Here is a 21310-nt window from a genome sequence, read left to right on the forward strand (position 1 = left end):
TAACTCTTAAATGGAGATAATAAAAGGATTTAACCTCTCAAGGTTATTATAAGAGCAAGTGAGATAATATTTGTAAGATGCTTAATGCAGTGTCTGGCACAGAGTAGATTGAATGTAAATTCTTATTCTCTTCTTTTTTCCCCCTTTCTCATTCCTCCTCTGTAATCTATTACATCTCTACCAAGAGATTCTCTAAAATCACAATTGGTTACTGCATTGATTAGATTCTGAATTCTTTCAACATTCTCTTTATAATCTTGTGGACATTAGATAAATTGATTTTCTGGTTCTGCTTTACTCTGCTTGAGCTCATTCAAATTTTACCAAGTTTCTTAAAATTCTTCATATTAATAATTAATTTTCTTTCTTTCTTTTTTTTTTTTTTGCTGAGGCAATTGGGGTTAAGTGACTTGCCCAGGGTCACATAGCTAGGAAGTGTTAAGTGTTTGAAACCAGATTTGAACTCAGGTCCTCCTGACTTCAGGGCTCGTGCTCTATCCACTGGCTACCTAGCTGCTCCATATTAATAATTTCTTGGAACATAATACTATCATTGCATTTTTTAAGGAATTTCAACGTATCATGGTGATTTAGCATATTTGAAATAAAATCATTATTTCATACTTATGGCATTTGACCTTTAGGCAGCTCTTTGAGAAGATTTTTTGCCTTACAATTGTGTATGAAATAATGGATTTTAGGTCTCTTATCTCAGAGTTGAATATATATATTTTTATGTATCTAGTGATGTAAGACTGATACAAGTTATTTTAAAAATTAATTCAAATAAAGTACTCTGTTAGTGATCACAGAAACAATAGAATCTCTTTGTATGAATCTCACTAAGAAATCAGGCTGACTTGAATTCCTTTTTAGTATTATTCAGATAAAAAAATGATGAAGTAGATCTATATTAAACAATTAATAAAAAGGTATGCTGAAATGGAAGGAAAATTAGGCTAGGGAAGACATAGAATGTGTCTTTCTCTCCCATCCCTATTAACCAATTTTAGTTCCTAAGACCAGAGAACAAACAAGAGCATTGACGCAGTTTAAAAAATGTGAGCTGACCTAGTTTAGACCTATCTATAGATGTGATTATTCAATGTTTAGAATCACATCTCTTGGTTTGACCTTTAGATAACTCAACAATTGGAATATAAGAAGGATATAAAATTTATCCACATGACTAAATATGTCCCCTATTTTTCATGCATCTCCACCTACCTTTCAAACTTTTTGATCTGGATGTCCAGAAGATATCTTAAACTCAATATGAACTCATTATCATTTTCTCCCTAGCATTTCTCACATACACTTTGCCTGTTACTGTAGAGGACACCACCATCCTTCTGTTCCTCAGATTCATAACCTAGGAGCCATACTCTGTTCCTCATTATCTCTCATACCTCCATATCCACTCTCTTGATAAGGTCTGCCAACTTCACTTTTGTAGCATTTCTAGAAAATGCCATCTTCTTTTCTCTGACATTGACACCACTCTGTTTGCAGACTCTGTCACCTCGTACCTCAATTACCATAATAGCCTGCAAGTGGATCTGCCTGCTTCACATTTCTCTTTATTCTAGTCCATCTTCCAATCAACCATCAAATTGATTTTCCTAAAGTGTAGGTTTGATCATGTTATTTCATTACTCAATAAATTTCAGTGGTTCCCTGTTGCCTCCAAGATCATATTTCCTAACTAATTTGCTCCAATCTTTCCAGTCTACTTATACCTCACTCTCCAATACATACCCTTTGATTATGGTGACGCTGTCCACTTGGCTATTCCACAAATAAGACACTCCATCTCTTAACTCTGGGCATTTTCTCTAGCATTCCCTTTTGCTTAGCATTCTCTAGCATCCCAGAAGAGGAATACTCTGCTGCTACTACTCTGATTACTGACTTCCTTGGCTTCCTTTAAAGCCCAACTAAAATCCTACTTTCTACAGGAAGCCTTCCTCAACCCCTCTTAATTCCAGTACTTTCCCTCTGCTAATTATTTCCTGCTTATCCAATATATAGCTTGCTTGGTATATATTTATTTAAATATTGTCTTTTCATTTGATTTTAAGTTCCTTGTAGACAGTATTTGTCTTTTGACTTTTTTTATGTTCTCAGTATTCAGCACAATGTCTTACATATGTAGTAGATACTTTATAAATGTTTATTAATTGATTGGTTATTAAATCAGCCTTTTCTCTATAAAGGTTCATTATTTATTTATTTTGTTCCAGGGATTCTTGACAATGTCATTTCAGTTATTGTTCATCCCAGCATTTCAGTTCGATTAGCAGCAGCTTGGTGTTTACACTGCATTGCTGTAGCATTGCCTTCCTACCTAACTCCACTTTTGGACAGTTGCCTTGAACGACTTACTGTGCTCAAATCCTCACCTGAAGCTGTGACTGGCTTTAGTTTTGCTGTGGCAGCTCTACTAGGAGCAGTGAAATATTGCCCTTTAGGAATTCCACATGGAAAAGGAAAGGTAATGACTACACTAATGTATAATTTTCCGTATATAATGATGCTGTTTCAAAGACACGTTATCGGTAAAATGTGAGAGTTGCACTAGATAATCTCCTCTACCTTTGAATCTTTGATTTTGTGTAATCTACATTTTCAAGAAGCTGAAACAGTCTGATGAGACAGCTAAATGTCAGTGTAACATTGAATAGCTTTCCGATAAACATGGGGCAAGATTCTTAAAGCTAAATATTACAATTTTAATTATAAATAGTATTATTTTAAAAGAAATATGTATACTGTTGGTTCCAAATTCATGGATTTTTGATTAATATTGTTTTCATTCCATGGCAGAATTGTACTCTGAATACTTCATTTTATCAGGTAACACTTCCAGAAAAATTTATTTAAAATTTCATCTACCTAAAATTGATTCTCAGGAAATGCAATTTTTGTGAATTACATACTTTATTAAATGATAAGTACCATTGTTAACACAGAACATATTTCTGCTTAATTAGTGACTTTTTAAAAAATACAGCAACATTTTAACCTTAAAGAATTGAATGAAAAAAAGTAGCCTAAGCATCAAAGAATTTTTAGAGAAAGTTTGTCAAAACTGGTAAATTGCAACTGAAAAAAACTACTATTTAGAGATAAAAACCCTTATTATTCAGTTTTCCATGCCATTCATTTAACATTGCTAAGACACTTCTCCTCTTCACCAATACCACATTATTGAGTAAGAATGGATAGTAACTATCATTTTATTCTTTGTAAAACAAGTATCTTTAGTAAAGACCTTTACCAAGAACTAAATTTTCCTTTTTCAATATCTGGTTAGTATTGCTTCTTCAGAACTCATTAACCCAGGCAACTTTACTAACCCCTACAACATTATGTTTTATAGTGGTTTCTTAAGAGAGCAATGCAAAAGATCTGGAATGAAGAGGCTAGATTGAATTTAGCTATTGCTGTTTTTTAATAATGAGAAGCAAAATTGAAGTATAATTTCCCATTGTCAAAACTGCCAACTGGGATTAATTTAATACATCTAAATTGGGTTTTTTTGTTTGTTTGTTTGTTTGTTTGCCTAGGAAATAACCTCATAAATTTGCAGTTTTAATTTGGCTTTGTTACTTTTAAAAACAAGCAAAATATCGGAGGCTGATTTTAATTTACTAGTTGGCTCCTTGCAAAAATGAAGAAATCTAGTTACCTGGATATAAAAATCTTGCTTTGCAATTTTTCCCACTTTTTAGATAAGATCATTATATATGAAATAAAGTTATGAGACTTAATTCTGTAACTACTCTGTAAACTCTTTGTAAACTACTCACGTCAATTGGTCTTATTATTTTGTTTTCACTTCAGTAAATAATGCATTAGTCTGTTCATTACACTTCTTTGATTTACTAAAGAAAATGAAATATGGAAACCGATGTTTGCTTAAAGTGGAGCTTTGTCAAATGTCCTACTGCCTTTACTATAGTATTACCTGTGGAGTACTACAGTATTAATTAAGATTGTGTTTTTTGCTTTTTTTTCTTCCCAGTATGGGGTTTTCCAAGTCATTAGAATATTAACAAAAATTACATCAGTTTTGTAGTTTTATAGTATTTTGTTAGGCATGTTTAATATCAGTAATGGTTCATGATTTGGTACACTTAATTTTCAATTAAGTGACTGCTTTCATTTGATTTTTAAGTGCCTTCTGCTAGAGAATTTAACTTTTTTTAATTTTATAGAAGGGATGTTTCAGGAAAGAGATAACATCACTGATGGAACTGAATATGAGGAAATTAGATAATTAGGGAAAAAAACCATTTTAAAGTTACCATAATACGATGTTACAAACTGTTTGGGCCAAAATCATTTTACTATATTGCCATAATTGAGTTACAAAAATTTTCTGCTTACAATTTTGTTACTTTACCTAACATTTCAGTAATTAATTTTATAAACAATCTGTTGATATGGTTATGATTATGCTGATATAATATGGTCTTATAGCATGGACTTCAAGAATCATGGCTTTTTACCAACACTTCTTTGAATTATATATATTTAATTTTTGAAATGTTGTTTTAAAAAGTAATATTCTTTCTTTACCTTATGTGCTTTTTTGGTACTAATTTTATTTCTATATATTTCTAAATATAAATAGATAATTGTGATGTTAGCAGAGGATTTGTTATGTTCTGCTGCTCAGAATAGTCGCCTTTCAGTTCAACGAACACAAGCTGGATGGTTGCTGATAGCTGCCTTAATGACATTAGGTAATTGGCTTTTAGAAATTTTATATATTTCTGACTACATCATTATGTTTTGAGAATGTAATGTATTCTACATATGTATGCTATGATAGAATAATTATAATTATGAAGTTATTAGAAAAACAATTTGAACATATCTTCCACATTTTTATAATTCAGTATAATTTCATAGAATACTCTGTTCTCTTGTAATTTTTTTCAGTTCAGATTTTTGTTATTTTATGCTTTTCATTTAAAGTCGTGTGTGTGTGTGTGTATGTGTGTGTGTATATATATATATATTGCAGCAAATATGTATTTCAATCAAGTTTTGCTTTATTTTGGTCTTTCTATTTTTTCTATTTATGCTTGTCATTTTAAATTGTTCTTCTAAAGTCCTGTTCTAGTGTCTTAGTTTAATTAGAAAGTGAACCTTGTTTTCAAAGAGCATACATCTAGAAATTCTAATTTTTAGCAGCTGCCATCCAGTAAGAAAGGTGTCTAGTAAGATTCCAATATGAAGTAATCTAACTATGTGTTTTATCTAAGAAAGAGAGAAAGGTCATTTTTGAGAAAGCTGGCTTCCAGGTGATGAATTTTTTTGGTCACAGCTGCAGAAGATTGTCTGGAATGGAGGGTACTGCATATTTCACAAATGAAGGGACTGTGCATGCTATTGAAATCACAGATCCTTAAACTGTTGAAGTTAATAGTATTATTATAATATTTGTATTATGTTGATAAACCATAGTAGAAGTTACTTCTTAAAACAGAAACTAAAACCCAAGCAAACAAATGAGGGTTATTCTTCAGAGTGGTTCAACTAAGAAGTTGCTTTTATTTCAAAGATGCTGCTTGGGCACAAAACATTTTTGGAACACAGCTAAAAATCTCTCCAGAATTAAATTCTGAGCCATCTAAAAAAATAACACATTGTTTCATGTACCAGGGATCTTTTTTCTTTTCTTTCTTTCTTTCTCCTTTTTTTTTTAATGGCCAAAAATTGTTTTAGTATTTTAGCCACCTTGATCACCAATATTTTCACGTTAGTAGATTTCACTTTAAATGACTTTTGATTTTTTTTTTTTAATCTAAATTTACCTTTAAAGAATTATGATTTTGCAGTTTCAGTTATTTGGAAGAATTTCTAATATTTATTCATTTTACCTTATGGTTATAGTGTATATGTTTCCCTGTCAGTATCTTCAAAATTTTATTTTGTTGCTTAATCATAATTTTATTTCACTGTAAATTCCTACTAAAGAATATAGAAAGTTGTGGCTCATTTGTAATGAGCTAGATTTGTAAAATTTCATGATTTTTTGCTATTATGTAGCTTAATTTTACGTTATTTTAATTTTTTCCATTTTTAAAAGCATTTTTAAACAGCATTTTATTTTTTACTCCAATTACATGTCAGGAAAAATTTTTTTTTAACCTTCAGTTTTACATGATTTTGAATTCCAGATTTTTCTCCCTCCTTTCCCCTTTTCTAAAGATGATGGGCAGTTTGATATAATTTATACATATGCTATCATGTAAAACATATTTCCATATTAGTCCCAATTGTAAAAGAAAAAACATATCAAAAGGGGAAAAAATCACCACAAAAAAAGAATAAAGTGAAAAAAATGTGAAAAATAAAATGAAAAAAAAGATTAAAGAATCTGCATTCAGAGTTCATTGATTCTTTATCTGGTATGAATAGCATTTTCCTTTATTCCTATTCCTATACTACATCTTTTTCAGCCATTCCTCATTGGATGGAAATTCTTCATTTTCCAATATTTTGTTACCACATGTTAGTCCTTTTCCCTTTTTATGATTTCTTTGGGCTAGAAACCTAGTAGTTGTATTGTTGAATCAATGGATCAAACAATTTAGTTATGGCATAGTTCCAAATTATTTTAGGCATACTTCCAAATTGTTTTCCAGAATGGTTGGATCAGTTCAATACTCAGCCACCAAGGTATTAGCATTCTGATTTTCTTATGTCCTCTCTAACATTTATCACTTTACTTTTTTTTTTTTAATCATATGAGCCAATTTGATAGATGTGAGGTGGTACCTCATATGACTTGTTTTTACATTTCTCTAATCAAAAGTGACATAGAATATTTTTTCCTTATTTTGTTTCTTCATCTGAAAACTGCCTGTGCATATCCTTTGACCATTTGTCAGTTGGAGAATGGCAGACAAAGCTTAATTTTAAAAGAAGCCTTAAGTCTAAATAAGTGATTAGATGATGAGTGACAGTATAATGCTCCCTATTCTTCAGATATGAGAAATAGTTGTCAAAACTCATTAAAACAGTAATTTTTAGTTACTGTAGTTACTTGTTATGTAGAAAATAAATCACATTAGGTAGTGTCACCTAAGGCTACAAAATGCCTTAGTATCCTCAAAGAATTGACCCTTTTTAAGATTCTTCTCTCCCTGTTATACTTTAGTTTAAAAAAAAAAAAAAGCCAAGAACTTTGATTCTTTTTTTTTTTTTTTTTTTTGAGCAGAATTTATTTATTTATTTTTATGATTATAACTTTTTATTGACAGTACATGTGCATGGGTAATTTTTTACAACATTATCCCTTGCACTCACTTCTGTTCTGATTTTTCCCTTCCCTCCCTCCACCCCTTCCCCTAGATGACAGGTAGTCTTTCTTATACATGTTAAATATGTTATAGTATATCCTAGATACAATATATGTGTGCAGAACCGAACAAGGAACTTTGATTCTTTTTCTTGAAGTCTCTTTTCTTGTATCCTTTATTACTATAATCTTATCTTCTTTTATCTTTTGTACCTCAGGCCAAACTTCTATGACTGAAATTCTATGTATCATACTCAACTTCTTCCTCTTTTTATACTATTTTTAGATATTCTTTTAAATTTAGGCAGATTATTTTAGATCTAACCTTAGAGTTTGAAGCAGCATTTCTTAATCCCTTTTCACTTTTAAACTTCAAAATTTATTGGACCCTCATCTAACTCTCCTTCCCTGCCCTAAAGTGATACTTACTCATAGCAATTTTTTCTGGTCTGGAAAGGCTTTGAATATGGTCCTGAAGATCAGGCTTTCTTGTGTACAGATTACCAGAAGGTTGGTTATTAGGTAATGATGTTTTTAGCCACAACAACTCAGGAAACTACTTACTAAGAAGGTGGGGGATTATGATCTACATTGATGGAGGAAATGCCCACAATGAAGAAAATAATGAATGTTTTACATTATTAAAGTAATTAAAGAAAGTAACTAAGGTTTAACCAAATGACAGTTATATTTGAATTCATTTTTCCTTTGGCTATTAGGTTTTAATTGAATTGAATAATTGGAAAAGGGGGGGAAATTTTCTTTTTTTTCCTCGACTTTTGGATATAGCCATACAGCATTTCATTTACAATGTCCTACCACTAGATGGTACTCATAGACCTATAAGGCAAATGGTTAGATGAATTCTCAAATATTCTCACATTTGGCAGGGAACTCAGTCATTTATTCTAAACTTGTAACCTGAGCAAAAATACCTACTACATTATACCTGACAGGTGATAATTCAGCCTTTGCTTGAAAACTCTCTGATCTTGTAAACTTTAAAAAATTGTATAAATGTCTGTTATTATTACCATTCCTATCTTCTTTCAAACTCATTCCATTTTCAAATAATTTCAATAGGGATTTTTTCCTTACATAAAGCCTACGTTTTCTTCTCTGTAATTTCTATCCAAGTACTTTTCACAAATTTGAAGACATGTATATATATTTCCATTGTCTTCTCTTTACACAAGTTAAACATCCCCACTTCATTTAGCTAATCTTCAAATGCAGTGGTCATAAAACTCTATACTATTCTAGTTTCTGTCTTCCAGATGGTCTCTAGTTAATATCATTTCTAAAATGTGGTACCAAGAAATGAATATAGTACTACAAATGTGGTCTAAAAAGTAAAAACGTACTTTTAGAGATTGCTCTTATACAGTCTAAGATTGTATTGTCCTCTTTATTTTGATATAACATTCTACTATATCAGAATATTAAGAAGCAGACAAGTATATATATCAGAATATTTAATTTAGTAGAAGAAAAGTTATAGGAAAAAGTCTGAAGAAAAAAAGCTTTTCTTTATAATTATTTAAGTCAATCCTTGATTTTAAGTTTAAAATGCTCATCTTCCTTTTGGATAAGTACTATATTTTCTCTAATTCTTTAGTAAGCCATAGCTTCTATCTCTGTATGTGGCTTGTTTCATTAATTTTTTTTTTCTCATTGATTGCTTATTGCTGTAGGAATGTTTAAATGACTTTAAATGGTATTCATAATTTCTACATCTTTCATATCTTTTTCACTAAAATTTTTGTTTATTGGATTTACTGTATGTCTAGGTTTCCACATAGGAAAAGTTGTAACCATAGCTATTACTGTCCTCAGCAGACCTAGTGTTAACTGTTAAACTACACATTTACTCAAATATTTATAAAGAAATCTAGTGTTTTAAGAGGTAAAGAAATATTGATATTATTTAAGAACTGCATAAGAAATGTGATTTAGTAATTGTATTTATGTCTCATCTTGAGATTTACAAAGCACCTATTATTTTATCCTTACAACAACACTGGGAAGTAGCTATTATTGTTATCCCCATTTTACAGATAAGGAAATTGAGGCAGACAGAGATTGTGATTTTCCCAGAATCACACAGTTAACAGGTATCTGACCTAGTTTTGAACTCTTTAAGTATAAGACTCTGTTCCCTGTTTCACCTTGTTGCCTCTCTATTTATTTTCATTTACTTTATTTTAAATTTTTTTAATATTTTAATTTCCAATTCTCTTCCTCCTTCCTTCCCCAGCCCACATTAGAGGTCACCATTTGACACCAAAGCTTGTGTGTGTATGTGTGTGTGTGTAGTGGGTGTGTGTATGTAGTGTGTGTGTGTGTAGTGTGTGTGTGTGTATGTGTATGTGTGTGTAATTCTATAGCATGTATATCAGTTTTTTCTGTAGGTTTATAGGTCTATAGGTCCTTTTTCAAAGGTCCTTTTGTAGTTCTTATAGGTGGGAGATAATCTTTCAAAGTTAATTTCAATTTCATTTCTCTAATCAGTAATGATGTAGAGAATTTTTTTCATATGTATATATGCATTTGATTTCTACATTGAAAAACTGCCAGTTCTTATTCTTTGACCATTTGTTAATAAGATAATGATCATTCTAAGAAATGAGAGAAAGTTCTCTTATATATTTAAGATATGATACTTTTATCTAAAAAAATCGTCTATGAAATTTTTCCCTAATCTTATTTTCCTTCCAATCTTCAATATATTCTATTTATTTTTAAATAACTTGATTTTAACATGAATGTATCTCTTTTAAAAGTAAATAAGAATATAACAATTTTGTATTTTACTCATTGTAAATGACAGTCCTAAAATATTACAGGCTCTGCATTTATTCATCACCACCTTCCCCGGGTGCTAAGATTATGGAAATGTGTTTTTCCACTATCTCCTAAGGATCTAGAAACAGAAAGAAGTCGAGGAGACTCATTTACATGGCAGGTGACCTTGGAAGGTCGTGCAGGGGCCTTCTGTGGTAGGTTGAATTAAGTGTTCTTCCCTGTCTACTTTAGGGAGCACAGATAATCATCTGGTGATTTTCTTACTGTATAGAACTGAGTTGGTGGTCTAAATCAGGGGTCTTATCCTTGGGTCCACAGAGATATTAAAGGATTCCATGAATTAGTGTAGGAAATACCTTAAATTTTTACTTCAATGTAATTACATTCTTTGTAATAATATACATTTTATTTTATAATTTAAAAGCATTTTGAAAAATCCATAGGCCTCTCTGAGCTGTCAAACAAAAATTAGAAAAGACTATAATAGTCCATGATCATTTAGCCTAGATAAGAAAATATTTTCAACCTTTAATTTACTTCACATATGAAGATATATACTGTTAGGAAATTAAAAATTCCTTAAAAAGACATAGATGCATTGGATTCTTTCCCTCCCTCCCCCCCCTCCCCCTTTTTTAGATTACTTTTGGACAAAGAAAAAAAAAATCATCTTAGAGCAAATTTATAATCTCTGTGAGTTCTAAAAAGAACACTGTTCTTTTTAAAATAATCCTAATAAAAAAAAAAGTTTTTAAACTCAAGGTAGGAGAAAAAACATTTTCTTTGTATAAAAATCAGGTCCAAATTTTGGCAACCTTTGTTCTATTTTATTTTAATCTTAGCCTTAACTGAAATATAAATGTACCAAAATTAAATGTAATTTTTTCACAGTTGATTAACATATACTAACTTAATCATTTCTTCTCCAGCTATCAAGAGCTTTGTTTCCCACTGTAATGATCTTCTTACTGATGAAGTCATTCAGAGACTTCTTCCTCCCCTTCCGTGTGCTGTTAATTTATTAACTCAGTAAGTACCAAATGTGATATAAAAATCCTCCAGTAAGACCCAGCCTTCTGGACACATTTTAAATTTTGAAGCATAATAGTAAACCCTGTTTTTTCTTTCTCTTTTGTAAATGAAATATTTAATCCCAGTTTGATTTTAGTGTAATATCTTGAGTTGAGAGATCTTACATATTATAGAAAAGTGATATTATGAGTGGAGAATTAGGTGTTGAGTAAACATTATTTTAAATGTGGTAAGGTTAACCAAAGAAATTAAGCAAGAAATTGTCATGTCTGGCTTTTTAAATCTGTCCTTAGCTACTAAAATGGTCCTTATTAAGGATAATGCTAATTCTTTTTTGTATATTATATCTATTTTTACCAAATTTCATTCACATGAAGATAATATAAAAATCAAATTAGCATAAAAATTATAGTCATTGCTGATATGTAAACTTTTTTTTTTTTTTTTTTTCTTAGTTGTATTCTGGAAATTTTTTTTTGATATGTAAACTTAAGGCATCTCTATTTTTAGAATAGTCTATCAAAGTGAAATTGACACAGTGTCTGACAAATACTAAGTACTTAATAATTGTTTATTGAATCAAACAAATATTGGTTCTGGTCAGAGAATAACTTCATATTTTTTTCTGCTCCAAATAAATAATTTTAGGAAAAATGTATAGATTCAATTATCAGTGCCAATTGGGTTCAATAGATATTTTAAATTTAAGAACAAAAAGTTTAGATAGATTCTAATATTTCAAATATTTAACCCATTTGTAAAATTTACTAATTTAAATATTATGTTGGACTTCAAAATTAACAAAAAAATTAAGAACAAAAGGCAACAATTTATTTAGTAACTTTAATGTATAGAAATCTGCTTTTATTTCATAATATGGCCTAGTGAAAATTGTACAATTACTTTGAAAAATCCATGATTTATTCTTTATGGATGTCACATCATCAGCAAGATTGTATGTAGCCCTTTTGTTTCTTGAGTTAATGTGATCTAGAAATTCATCACCACTTGGCTAATATGCTAATAATTAGTCTTGCTACACTTAGATTGACTTTTTTATAGCAAACACATTTTATTTGTGGTCTCTTACGTAAAGTATTTCCAGAGTAATGAAATCTCTTATACTCTACTGAAATAGCCTTTAAGAATCTAGTATCATCCCCATGCCACTATTAGTTATGAGAGCAAAACTTTATAACTAGCTAAATGTTTTAGGCTGATACCTAGTAGGTACTATAGGATTTAGAGGATTCTAAGGATTGAGAAACTTGGGGATGTTTGTAGACACCAGAGAAGAAGCCATTACCTAAGGGAAAATTGAAGATTAAAAAAAGAGAAGGAATGATAGTACAACAGTCTCTTGGGGAAGATTACACACATCCCCATACATTCTTATTCACTGGAGTTTTCTTCTTGGGCTCAGGTAGCAGGGCCACCTATCATACCTTATATTTGGAGTAGGTAATCTTTCATAAATAAAGATGGCTACTACAAAAGTCAACAACAACAGAAATGCTAAAATAAATAGACAAACATATGCACCTAGCAATAGATAGATGACGGCCAAATATTCATTTGAATATTTTAGGATATAATGACCACATTTTTTTTTTCTAATTATGCTCATGGCTTCTACTGACCATTTGCTCTGATTACAAAAACTTGCCATAAGAGAAAAAAAAAGGCAGCAACCTGATTTAAATAGCATCAAAATTCATCCTTCAGGCCATGGCCTGAGAGCACATACATGATAGTCACAATTCCATCTTAAGCCAGACTCAGGAATAATCAGGTGACTTCTTACTCAAAAGAACACCACTGGGAAATTGAGTCAAAAGGATACCACTTTAAGTCGAAGCCAGGGTTGTTCTCACAACTCTTGTTCAGATATTAACCTCCACCTCTAACAATTCAGGATCACATTCTTCTGAGTAGCTTGTAGCATATTTCTTTCAGATGGTGGATCACTGACTTGATAATGTATCACACATTTTATTTAAATTTAAATTTAGGTATACCTAAATTTAAAACTTCAAATAATATCAGCTACAGTCACAAGAGATTTTATCTCCAATAGCAAATCTCATTAATCAAAGCTTCAGGTGAATTTTAGCTCTCAAGGATCACATATCCTAAATAGACATTGACTATGACCTTACATTGAAGTAAATAAATAGTAAGTTAGAGATTAATTTTAGGAGTTCCATAGCTTATATTTCCTATCTTTTCCTAAGTAGATGGTTTCAAGTTCAACATTTCACAAATAATTTTGCTTTTACTCTTTACTTAGAAAAATTCTAAATTGCATATTGTCTATAACAGAAACATGTTCAAAGGGACAAAGGCAAAAACTATTATTCTCAAAAGTCCCTTTAAATAAATAATGGGTACAACTTTAAGATGAGTCAATGCACCAATTAAAACTCATACAGAATATCGAATATTCTAATTTTACATAAAAGAAACTTATCAGAATTAACATTAATAATTTCTTCATTCCAAAAAAAAAGTGAATTCAACTTCCTTCAATTGAAGAGTCCCTTTAAACTTTTTCTGAAAATATCAATAACAGGTACACCAATATTGTTAAAATTCCTCTAAGTATAAACATTCTCATCTCCCACCAAAACATTCCTAATTGCAAACTCAAATTTAGAGATTACAAATTGTCCTTAATAATCTATTCTTGAGGTTCCTGTAAGTCTATTCTTCAGTCTCCACAATGCAGTCTCAATCATCTATAAGGTCTGATAAGGTCCTTCCCACTGTTTCTTCCAGGACTTAGTAAGCGCCCACTCTTCCTGCAAACTGCAAACTCCTTGTCTCCTCGTTTCCTAAGGGCTAAAAAAGGATGAGGACATTGCCAGTATATAATTCCTTAAAAAATTATCCTATTTCAAAAGAGGGTCTTTCCCTTTCTCCTCCCAAATAAAATAAACCCATCTCATATGAGCAAAGTCCCAGGTCACTTCTGGGAACCATTCTAATTCTTTAACAGAGCAATAACCAAACATTTGGTCCAAAAGCAATTTAGTCTCTAATATCAATTTATTCATCTATTTTTAAAGCATGATTCATTCTTTCCACTTTCCCTGATGAGGGCAGATGCTTAGGTGCCACTCAATTTGTAATTCCTCCCTATTATTTCTTATAAAAACTTAGAAGTAAAATATGGTCCTTTACCAAAATCAATAATCTCTACCAATCCGTATTTAGGTACAATTTGTTCCATTGTTTTTACACTAACACCTCTTAAAGTAGCAGAACTTGGGGAAAGCTTCCACCCATCCCCCTCTATCTTAGTCTCCCCACTAGTGTCATTTCATTAAAACCTAACCTAAATATCTTGGAGCCAGGTTCCCTTCCCATGGAGGGATACCTTCTCAATAATTTCCTATTTATCTTTCAGATACAATTTGTTCTGCAATTACACACATCCCCATATGCTAAATTTTCTTGCTTTTACTAATTTTGTTAAAGGGAGAAAGCAAGACAAATCTTAAGATTAATATTCTAAATAGCTTTGAATCAAATTTCACAAAATTTATGCCACATATCCAGCAGGGCCGACAAAATGTTAAAGCACAGCTCAGACATTTTTGCAAATTACCCCATAGACAATTTAGCAAGCAATATAGTGGTTTAAATATGTTTCATCTTATTAGAAGATACAAACATGTAACCTCTTTAGGTAAATTACCAGAAAACCAAAGTTTTTAACTTAAAATCAAATCAGATAATTTGATCTGAATTTCTAATAACAATACTTCAATATCAGTGCAGAATTTATGCCAGAATAAGCAGTTTCACAATTTTAGTGCTCCCAAGTTAATAGTAATTATCCCCTACAATTTTAGAATCAGAATTCCAATGTAAACATACACAAACCCAAAACTTAAGGTAGCAGAAAACTGCCCTTTCAACTCCGACCACAGATCTTTAAGAAATTGGCAAACCCTGGGGGAAGAAGGTTGACCAAGGTGTCCAGCTACAGGTCTGTGGCCCAGTGGCTGTCTCTGTGACAGAAATGCTGGGGAGGAGGACTTATGTCAAAGATTTTGGGGTATCAACGCAAACCCCAGAAGAATTCAGGTTAGTCAGGAATACCTTCCCAGTCAAGATAGATTCCACAAACCTGAAAAGATTGAAAAAAAACCCGTGAGAACAGTTTGTTTTTTCCTTTTCCTTTGTCAGTTTCCCTCAGAAGGCTTTTAATCATGTAAATTAAGGCTACTTAAAAACACAGTAGATCCATTCAATTTAGCTGATAGTGCCAAGCACCTAGAAACTTACTCTCAAAAACCTCAGAATCTGCTAAAATGTTTTTAACAGTTCTATAACTTAACTATTTCTGTAAACTCACATTGTTCAGTTCTGGGTCCACAGAAATTTTTCATTTCATTCATTTTTTTTTTTTTTTTAAAGTAATAGCACACTGCTTTTCCGTTTTCCCAAAAGCTCTCAACTCCAAAAAATTCTCTAATCCCTTTCAGTCCATGCTCTTCTCATTCATACATACTTAAACTTTCTCATTAACCTTTCTGTATACATTTATCTCCTTTCTTCTAAACATCTTCACTGTATTAAATATATCTTCCTCTTCTCTCTCCCACTTCTGCAAAGCTGCTGCAGTCAACCAGACTCAGGAGAGAAAGATTCTCTTTATTTGGGCTAAGGACCCTAGAATTAGCCCCCAAATTACTTTACCAAGGTCAAAAATCAATACACTCACTCATATAGAATGACTTCAATTAATTTCTACTATGGAAAATTCAACCTGATCTTTTCCAAACCAGCAACAGAGACTGACTCCTTAACTCTCATTCAGCTTGGTAACTCAACACAGAACACAGAAGGCAAAACACACACACACACACACACACACACACACACACACACAACACAGAAATCACACAGATAGGCACAGAAATCTGTTTTACAGATTTAAGTCAAACATACTCAATTAGTCCTGAGAGTGTCCTCCCCAAACAGAGCAACAATATTTAATCATTTTATTTTTTTACTCTTTAATCTTCCCAAGGGACTATCTCAGAGGGAGGCTTTGGCAGAGTCCTCCAATTTTGAATATTTGATGAGACTTTTCAGGATCAAAAGCAGTTAGATCCCAGTCTCTCATACCCAATTCAGCGGGGTCACCCCCAAAACATAGTCTCCCCCCAAAAAGGCCTCTCCTGTCCTGAGCATCCCTCTAGAGTCTGTAACCTTCAACTTAAGGATCTTACAGATCACTTGCCCTCAGGCACAAAAGTTGCCTGACTTACAGCCATGTTTTGCCTTGAGTCTGTCCTCATTGGGCCACTTGACCTTGGAGAGCAGGGAAAGTCTCAAAAGTTCATAGGCTGCCTAAAGCAAGGCAGGCTATCCCCCTGCTAAGGCTAGTGACCTCATCCACTCATCCAATCATAGGATCCCAGTCAAGCCCTCATAAACTGTGTGGGACAAGACCACTGACTCAAATTAAGGTGTTTTCTCAAGGTAAAAGCAGAAAGGAATTTTATTACAATTCACAAGAAAGGGCATCTCCCTCCCAACAAACAGTCAGACAAGGAAAAGCAAGGCCCAGTTAACAGACAAGAATTATATATGGGTCTGGGCTAAACACCCCCTATAGGCTGGATCTTTTCCCTGATTAGTCAGGACAAATGACCTCACATTCTAAATCATAAATGAGGAAAAACTTGTAACCCAACGCACATTTTTAGGATTACTAAATTACCTTATGTGGGAGTTTTAATGCCAAGGTGGCCCCAGCTTAGTACTACAAAGAAAAGGTCCCACTCCTTGTAAACCATATGGTTTCTAGAGAAAGAAACTTGAGTCTGGGGCACAACTGACCTTCACTCAATTTTTAGAACACCGTCTCCCATCTTGTGAGATAGCTTTCACAGTTCACTTCATTTAAGAATAAGGTTAAGATAGGCAGGTATAGAGAAAATGGAATGATAAAAGACTATGATTGGAATCCAAAAGAATTTTGAAGTTTTTGAACAAAGAAACAGTCAAGATTATAACCATTTCTGTGTGTAGTTAAGGAAGAAGTTGTGAAATTTCAGGCAGACTAGGAAATGAGAAGTTAGAGTACTTGAGAAAACATCGGTATTTATATGGAAGTCCCTCTTGTATGATGTCAGAAGTTGGGGTTGAAAGATTGTGAACTAGGCTCTAAAACTCATTGAGGAAAGAGAGGAAATGAATGTCATAGATAGGTAATAGCCACTAGAATCTGACATAGGAGATAAATTTGGATAGCCAGAACTTTAGAGGAGGAGTCTGGAAATTATAATAGAATTGGAGCAGTATTCCAAACCACTTCCTCAGCTGATGAATCAGAAACTATGAAAAAAGTCCAGCCAGTACTCAGAGGGAGATGCTCTGTAATCTGGAGGAATCTGGGTCTCATTCACTATCAGAAAATAAAAGGAGCAAGAGACAACAAGGTTTAAGATCACTGGAAAGCTATTAATTAGGGAGCAGATTCAGAGGTTCAAGGACAAGTCAACAGACATTTAATACATGTCAACTATGTGCCAGGCACTGTGATAGATACTAGAGATACAAATATAATCATTAAAACAATCTTTCCTTGCAGAGAGCTTATATTCTAGTGGCGAAGACAGTGAAAGCATGTATGTGTGTGTGTACAGAATAAGTACGACAAAAATCATATAAATTGTTAGGAAGGCAGGGTATTAAGAGTTGGAGTGATCAAGAAAGACCTCATCTTCTTGAAGGAAGAGATGACTTCTTTGAGACAGAGATAAGAGGGAGTGCATTCCAGGTATGGGAGGTGGCTATTGCAACAGCACAGAAATGAGCATGCATGAAGCATCCCCCTGGGAGGAACAGAGAAAGTTACTTTAGTTAGGATTTTGAGTGTATAAAAAGGAATAAAGTCCATATAGATTTAGGGCAGGTTGTGAAATTTTTTAAGAGTTAAACAAAGACATTTATTTCTATTTGATTCTAGAGGCACTTGAGTTTATAAATAGGGGACTGACATGGTCAGATTTACATTTAAGAAAAAATCCCTTTGGACTAAAGTAGGAAGAAAGTAGAGGCAGGTGAACCTGTTAAGAGACTTGTGAAAATCTAGGAGAAAGGTGAGAAGAGTCTAGTAGCTAATAGTAGAAATGAGAAAACTTAGCTAAAAGAGGTATAATTGCTGAAAGTGGTGTAGTTTCAAGGGTAGAAAACTGCAAGATATGGCAACTGATTAGATAGTAGGATAAGGGAGAGTGAGGAATCAAGCATAATGCCTAAATTACTAATTTAGAAGACTAGAAATAGCAAAGTTTAGGAGAAGAAGTTTAGATAAGTTTAAAAATGGAGAAGCCTGGGGAGACAATTCAATTGTGAATATGTTGAATTTGAAATTGTCCTGGGATGTTCCTTTGAAATGTCTAATAGGCAACTGGTGTAATGGGATTGAAGAACTAGGAGTGACTAGCATAGAGATGTTAATTAAATCTATGGGTGCTGATGAGATCATCAAAGAAGAATAGGAAGAGAGAAGAGTAGAAGGTTTGGTACTGTGCAGAACTCTTGAGGGAGCTTGAAATAGATGAAGATTTGACAAAAGAAACTGAGAACAGATTGCACTTTTAGTAGAATAATAGAGAAAGAAACAGGAGAGAATAGTCATGAAAGCCCGGAATAGTAGAAGATATAAAAGGAGACAGTGGTCAGCAATATTTAAAAAAAAAAAAAAAAAAAAAAAAAAAAAAAAAAAAAAAGGGTCAAGGAGGATGATAACTGAAAAAAAAAAAAAAATCAGCTAACTTTGAGGAGGGTAGTTTCAGATGAGTGGTGAGGCCCTGAAGTCATATTGCAAAAGGTTGAGAAGTGGGTGAGGAGGGGAAGAGTCTAGGTTAGATAGGTTTTTCCTTGGAGTTTGGCTGAGAAAAGAACTATAGGATAGTTAGAAGCAATGCTAGGGATAGTGGGGAAGTGAGGATATTTTTTGTCTTTTTAAGGATGATTTTGGGTATCCCTCAAGTGACTTTGTATAAGGTATGGTGGTGGGGTTCTGTGAAGCATTTGGGTAACTCTTCTTGGCAGGCACAATCAGAAGAAGGAAGTGTCCTAGGGAATCTGGCGGCAATTTATCTCAGAGTTGGGTTAAGTGATTCTGTGGTGAGCAGCATTCTAAAACTTGCTCAGGAGGCAAAGGTAGTTTTTGAAGGAAACCATAAAACAATTAGAGAGGTAGCCTCAAAGTTAAAAAGTGCTGGGTTAAAATTTTGCCTCTTGACACACTGTATATGACATTCAATAAGTCACTTAATCTTTCAGGACTATAGGCAATTCAAAAATGATAAAAGGCAGAACTCTTTTGCCTCACTTCTTTGGTAGGAGAAATTTTCTCACTGACAATTTGCTACACAAATGAAGTAACGGCCATCCTTATCCCACACCACTTTTTCCTATTCCCTCCCCACCCCCAAAAAGGTTGAGGAATTGTGCAAGGTGCTAGAGATACAAAAAAATGGTCCCTTGATTCTCATTGTGCTTATGTCTAATAATAGAAGGGATCATATTCATACACAAAACTAGAGACATGATATATAAGGCAGAGTATGATATGGGCAAAAAAAAAAACCCCAAAAACATTTAAATGCAGTGTCCTGAGAACTTTAAAGAGAGGAAGCTTTTTATTGAGGGAACTAGAACTTCACGGAATGAAGAGGGTCTATCCTAATGTGTAGTAGTAGTAATAGAGATGGAGTGAAAAGATAATCTTAAACATAATTTGAGATAAGAAGAAAGAGAGAAGTTGAAAATCAAAAGTTCTAAATGATAAGGGAAGGAAAGGCAAATACTAAGGGAATGATAATCTTAATATGCATTATGTTAAGTGGAGTGATATATATATATTTAAGTAGAGATTTCCTTTAAGAAGTTGGAAATGTAGGCCTGGGACTTATGATCATTTTGGTAATCATTGATTAAAAGTAATGATTAAAACTGTGCATTAAGTTGCCAAGAAAGAGTATGAGTTAAAAAAGAAGGCCAAAAACAGACATTTAGGGCACACATGATAGGAAAAGGAAGAAGAGATCTTGTAAGCTAAAAAAGAGAATAGTAGCACATTATGTATGGTCAGTAGTGTCAAAATGCTACAGGGATAAAGTACATTAAGGATTGAAAAAGAATCACTGGATTTGGTGATTGAAATAACCAATAACCTTTAAGAATAATTTCAGTGGAGTTTTGAGGACAAAATATGAAGAATTAAATGGAGATTTGATGATTGGAAAGCAGAAGAATTAGGTAAACTTTTTTTCAAGTAATTTGGCCATAAAGGAGATATGAATTTGTAACTTGGTAAGGTAGAAGAGAAAGCTTTTATAGGATTAAAAAAAAAAAATCCCAAACATGTTCGTATGTAGTTAGCAAATTGCACAGAAAAAAATGAGAGAAAAGGGATGAGTGTTGGTTTAGGATTCTAGAGTATGTAAGGGTGTTTAAGGGACCAACATTCATTCAGTCATCCATGCTCTCCCCCTGAAATGTAAAAGTCAGGAAAGAAAAGATCATTCAGGAGAAGGAGGAGATGGTCAGCATTGTCAAAAACTGCAAAGGTATCAATAAAGATGAGAATTTCAAGAAGGCTATTAGATGCAGGGATTTAAGACAATTTTGATTAACCTTGAAGTCAACCTTCAGTTGACTGGTGGAAGAAGCCAGATTGCAAGGGGCTTTAAAGTGAAAGGAGGGAGGAGGCAAGAATTGAAGCAAGGATTACAAATGACTATTTGAAAGAGATTAGAATTATGGGATTTGGAATTGAGTAAAATAGCAAAGTCACATGAATCCTTTAAGACTGAAAGAACTGTGAGCAAAATTATAGACAGCAGAGAAGTCAATAAATAGATAATGAGAGATAGAAGTCTGAGGGTTGGGGCAGCTAGGTGGTGCAGTGGATAGAGCACCAGCCCTGAAGCAGAAGGACCTGAGTTCAAATTTGGCCTCAGACACATAAATTTTCTGACTCTGTGACCCTGGGCAAGTCACTTAACCTCAATTGTCTCAGCTCAAAAAAAAAAAGAAAAAGTCTGAAGGTTGGGGAGAAATGGAAGGCTGAGTTTCTAGAACAGACCAGAAAGAGTACAGTTAAAAGCACAAATAAAGAAG

General features: G+C 32.8%; 1 protein-coding gene across 6 annotated transcripts in view; it reads left to right on the forward strand.

Moving 5' to 3' along the window:
- Positions 1-21310, forward strand: part of HEATR5A (HEAT repeat containing 5A) — a 156661-nt gene that overhangs the window by 41713 nt on the left and 93638 nt on the right. For all 6 annotated transcript variants that reach the window (XR_004231970.1, XM_031952256.1, XM_023501135.2 and 3 more), the window contains exons 10-13: positions 2244-2494; positions 4640-4751; positions 10165-10317; positions 11053-11152. Coding sequence is in view for 5 of the 6 variants with exons in the window: in XM_031952256.1 (XP_031808116.1) it covers positions 2244-2494; positions 4640-4751; positions 10165-10317; positions 11053-11152 (616 nt within the window). In the remaining variant the exon portion in view is untranslated. The remainder of the gene's footprint in view (positions 1-2243; positions 2495-4639; positions 4752-10164; positions 10318-11052; positions 11153-21310) is intronic.

Source organism: Sarcophilus harrisii, chromosome 2 (assembly GCF_902635505.1).
Source record: "Sarcophilus harrisii chromosome 2, mSarHar1.11, whole genome shotgun sequence".
Classification (NCBI taxonomy): Eukaryota; Metazoa; Chordata; class Mammalia; order Dasyuromorphia; family Dasyuridae; genus Sarcophilus; species Sarcophilus harrisii.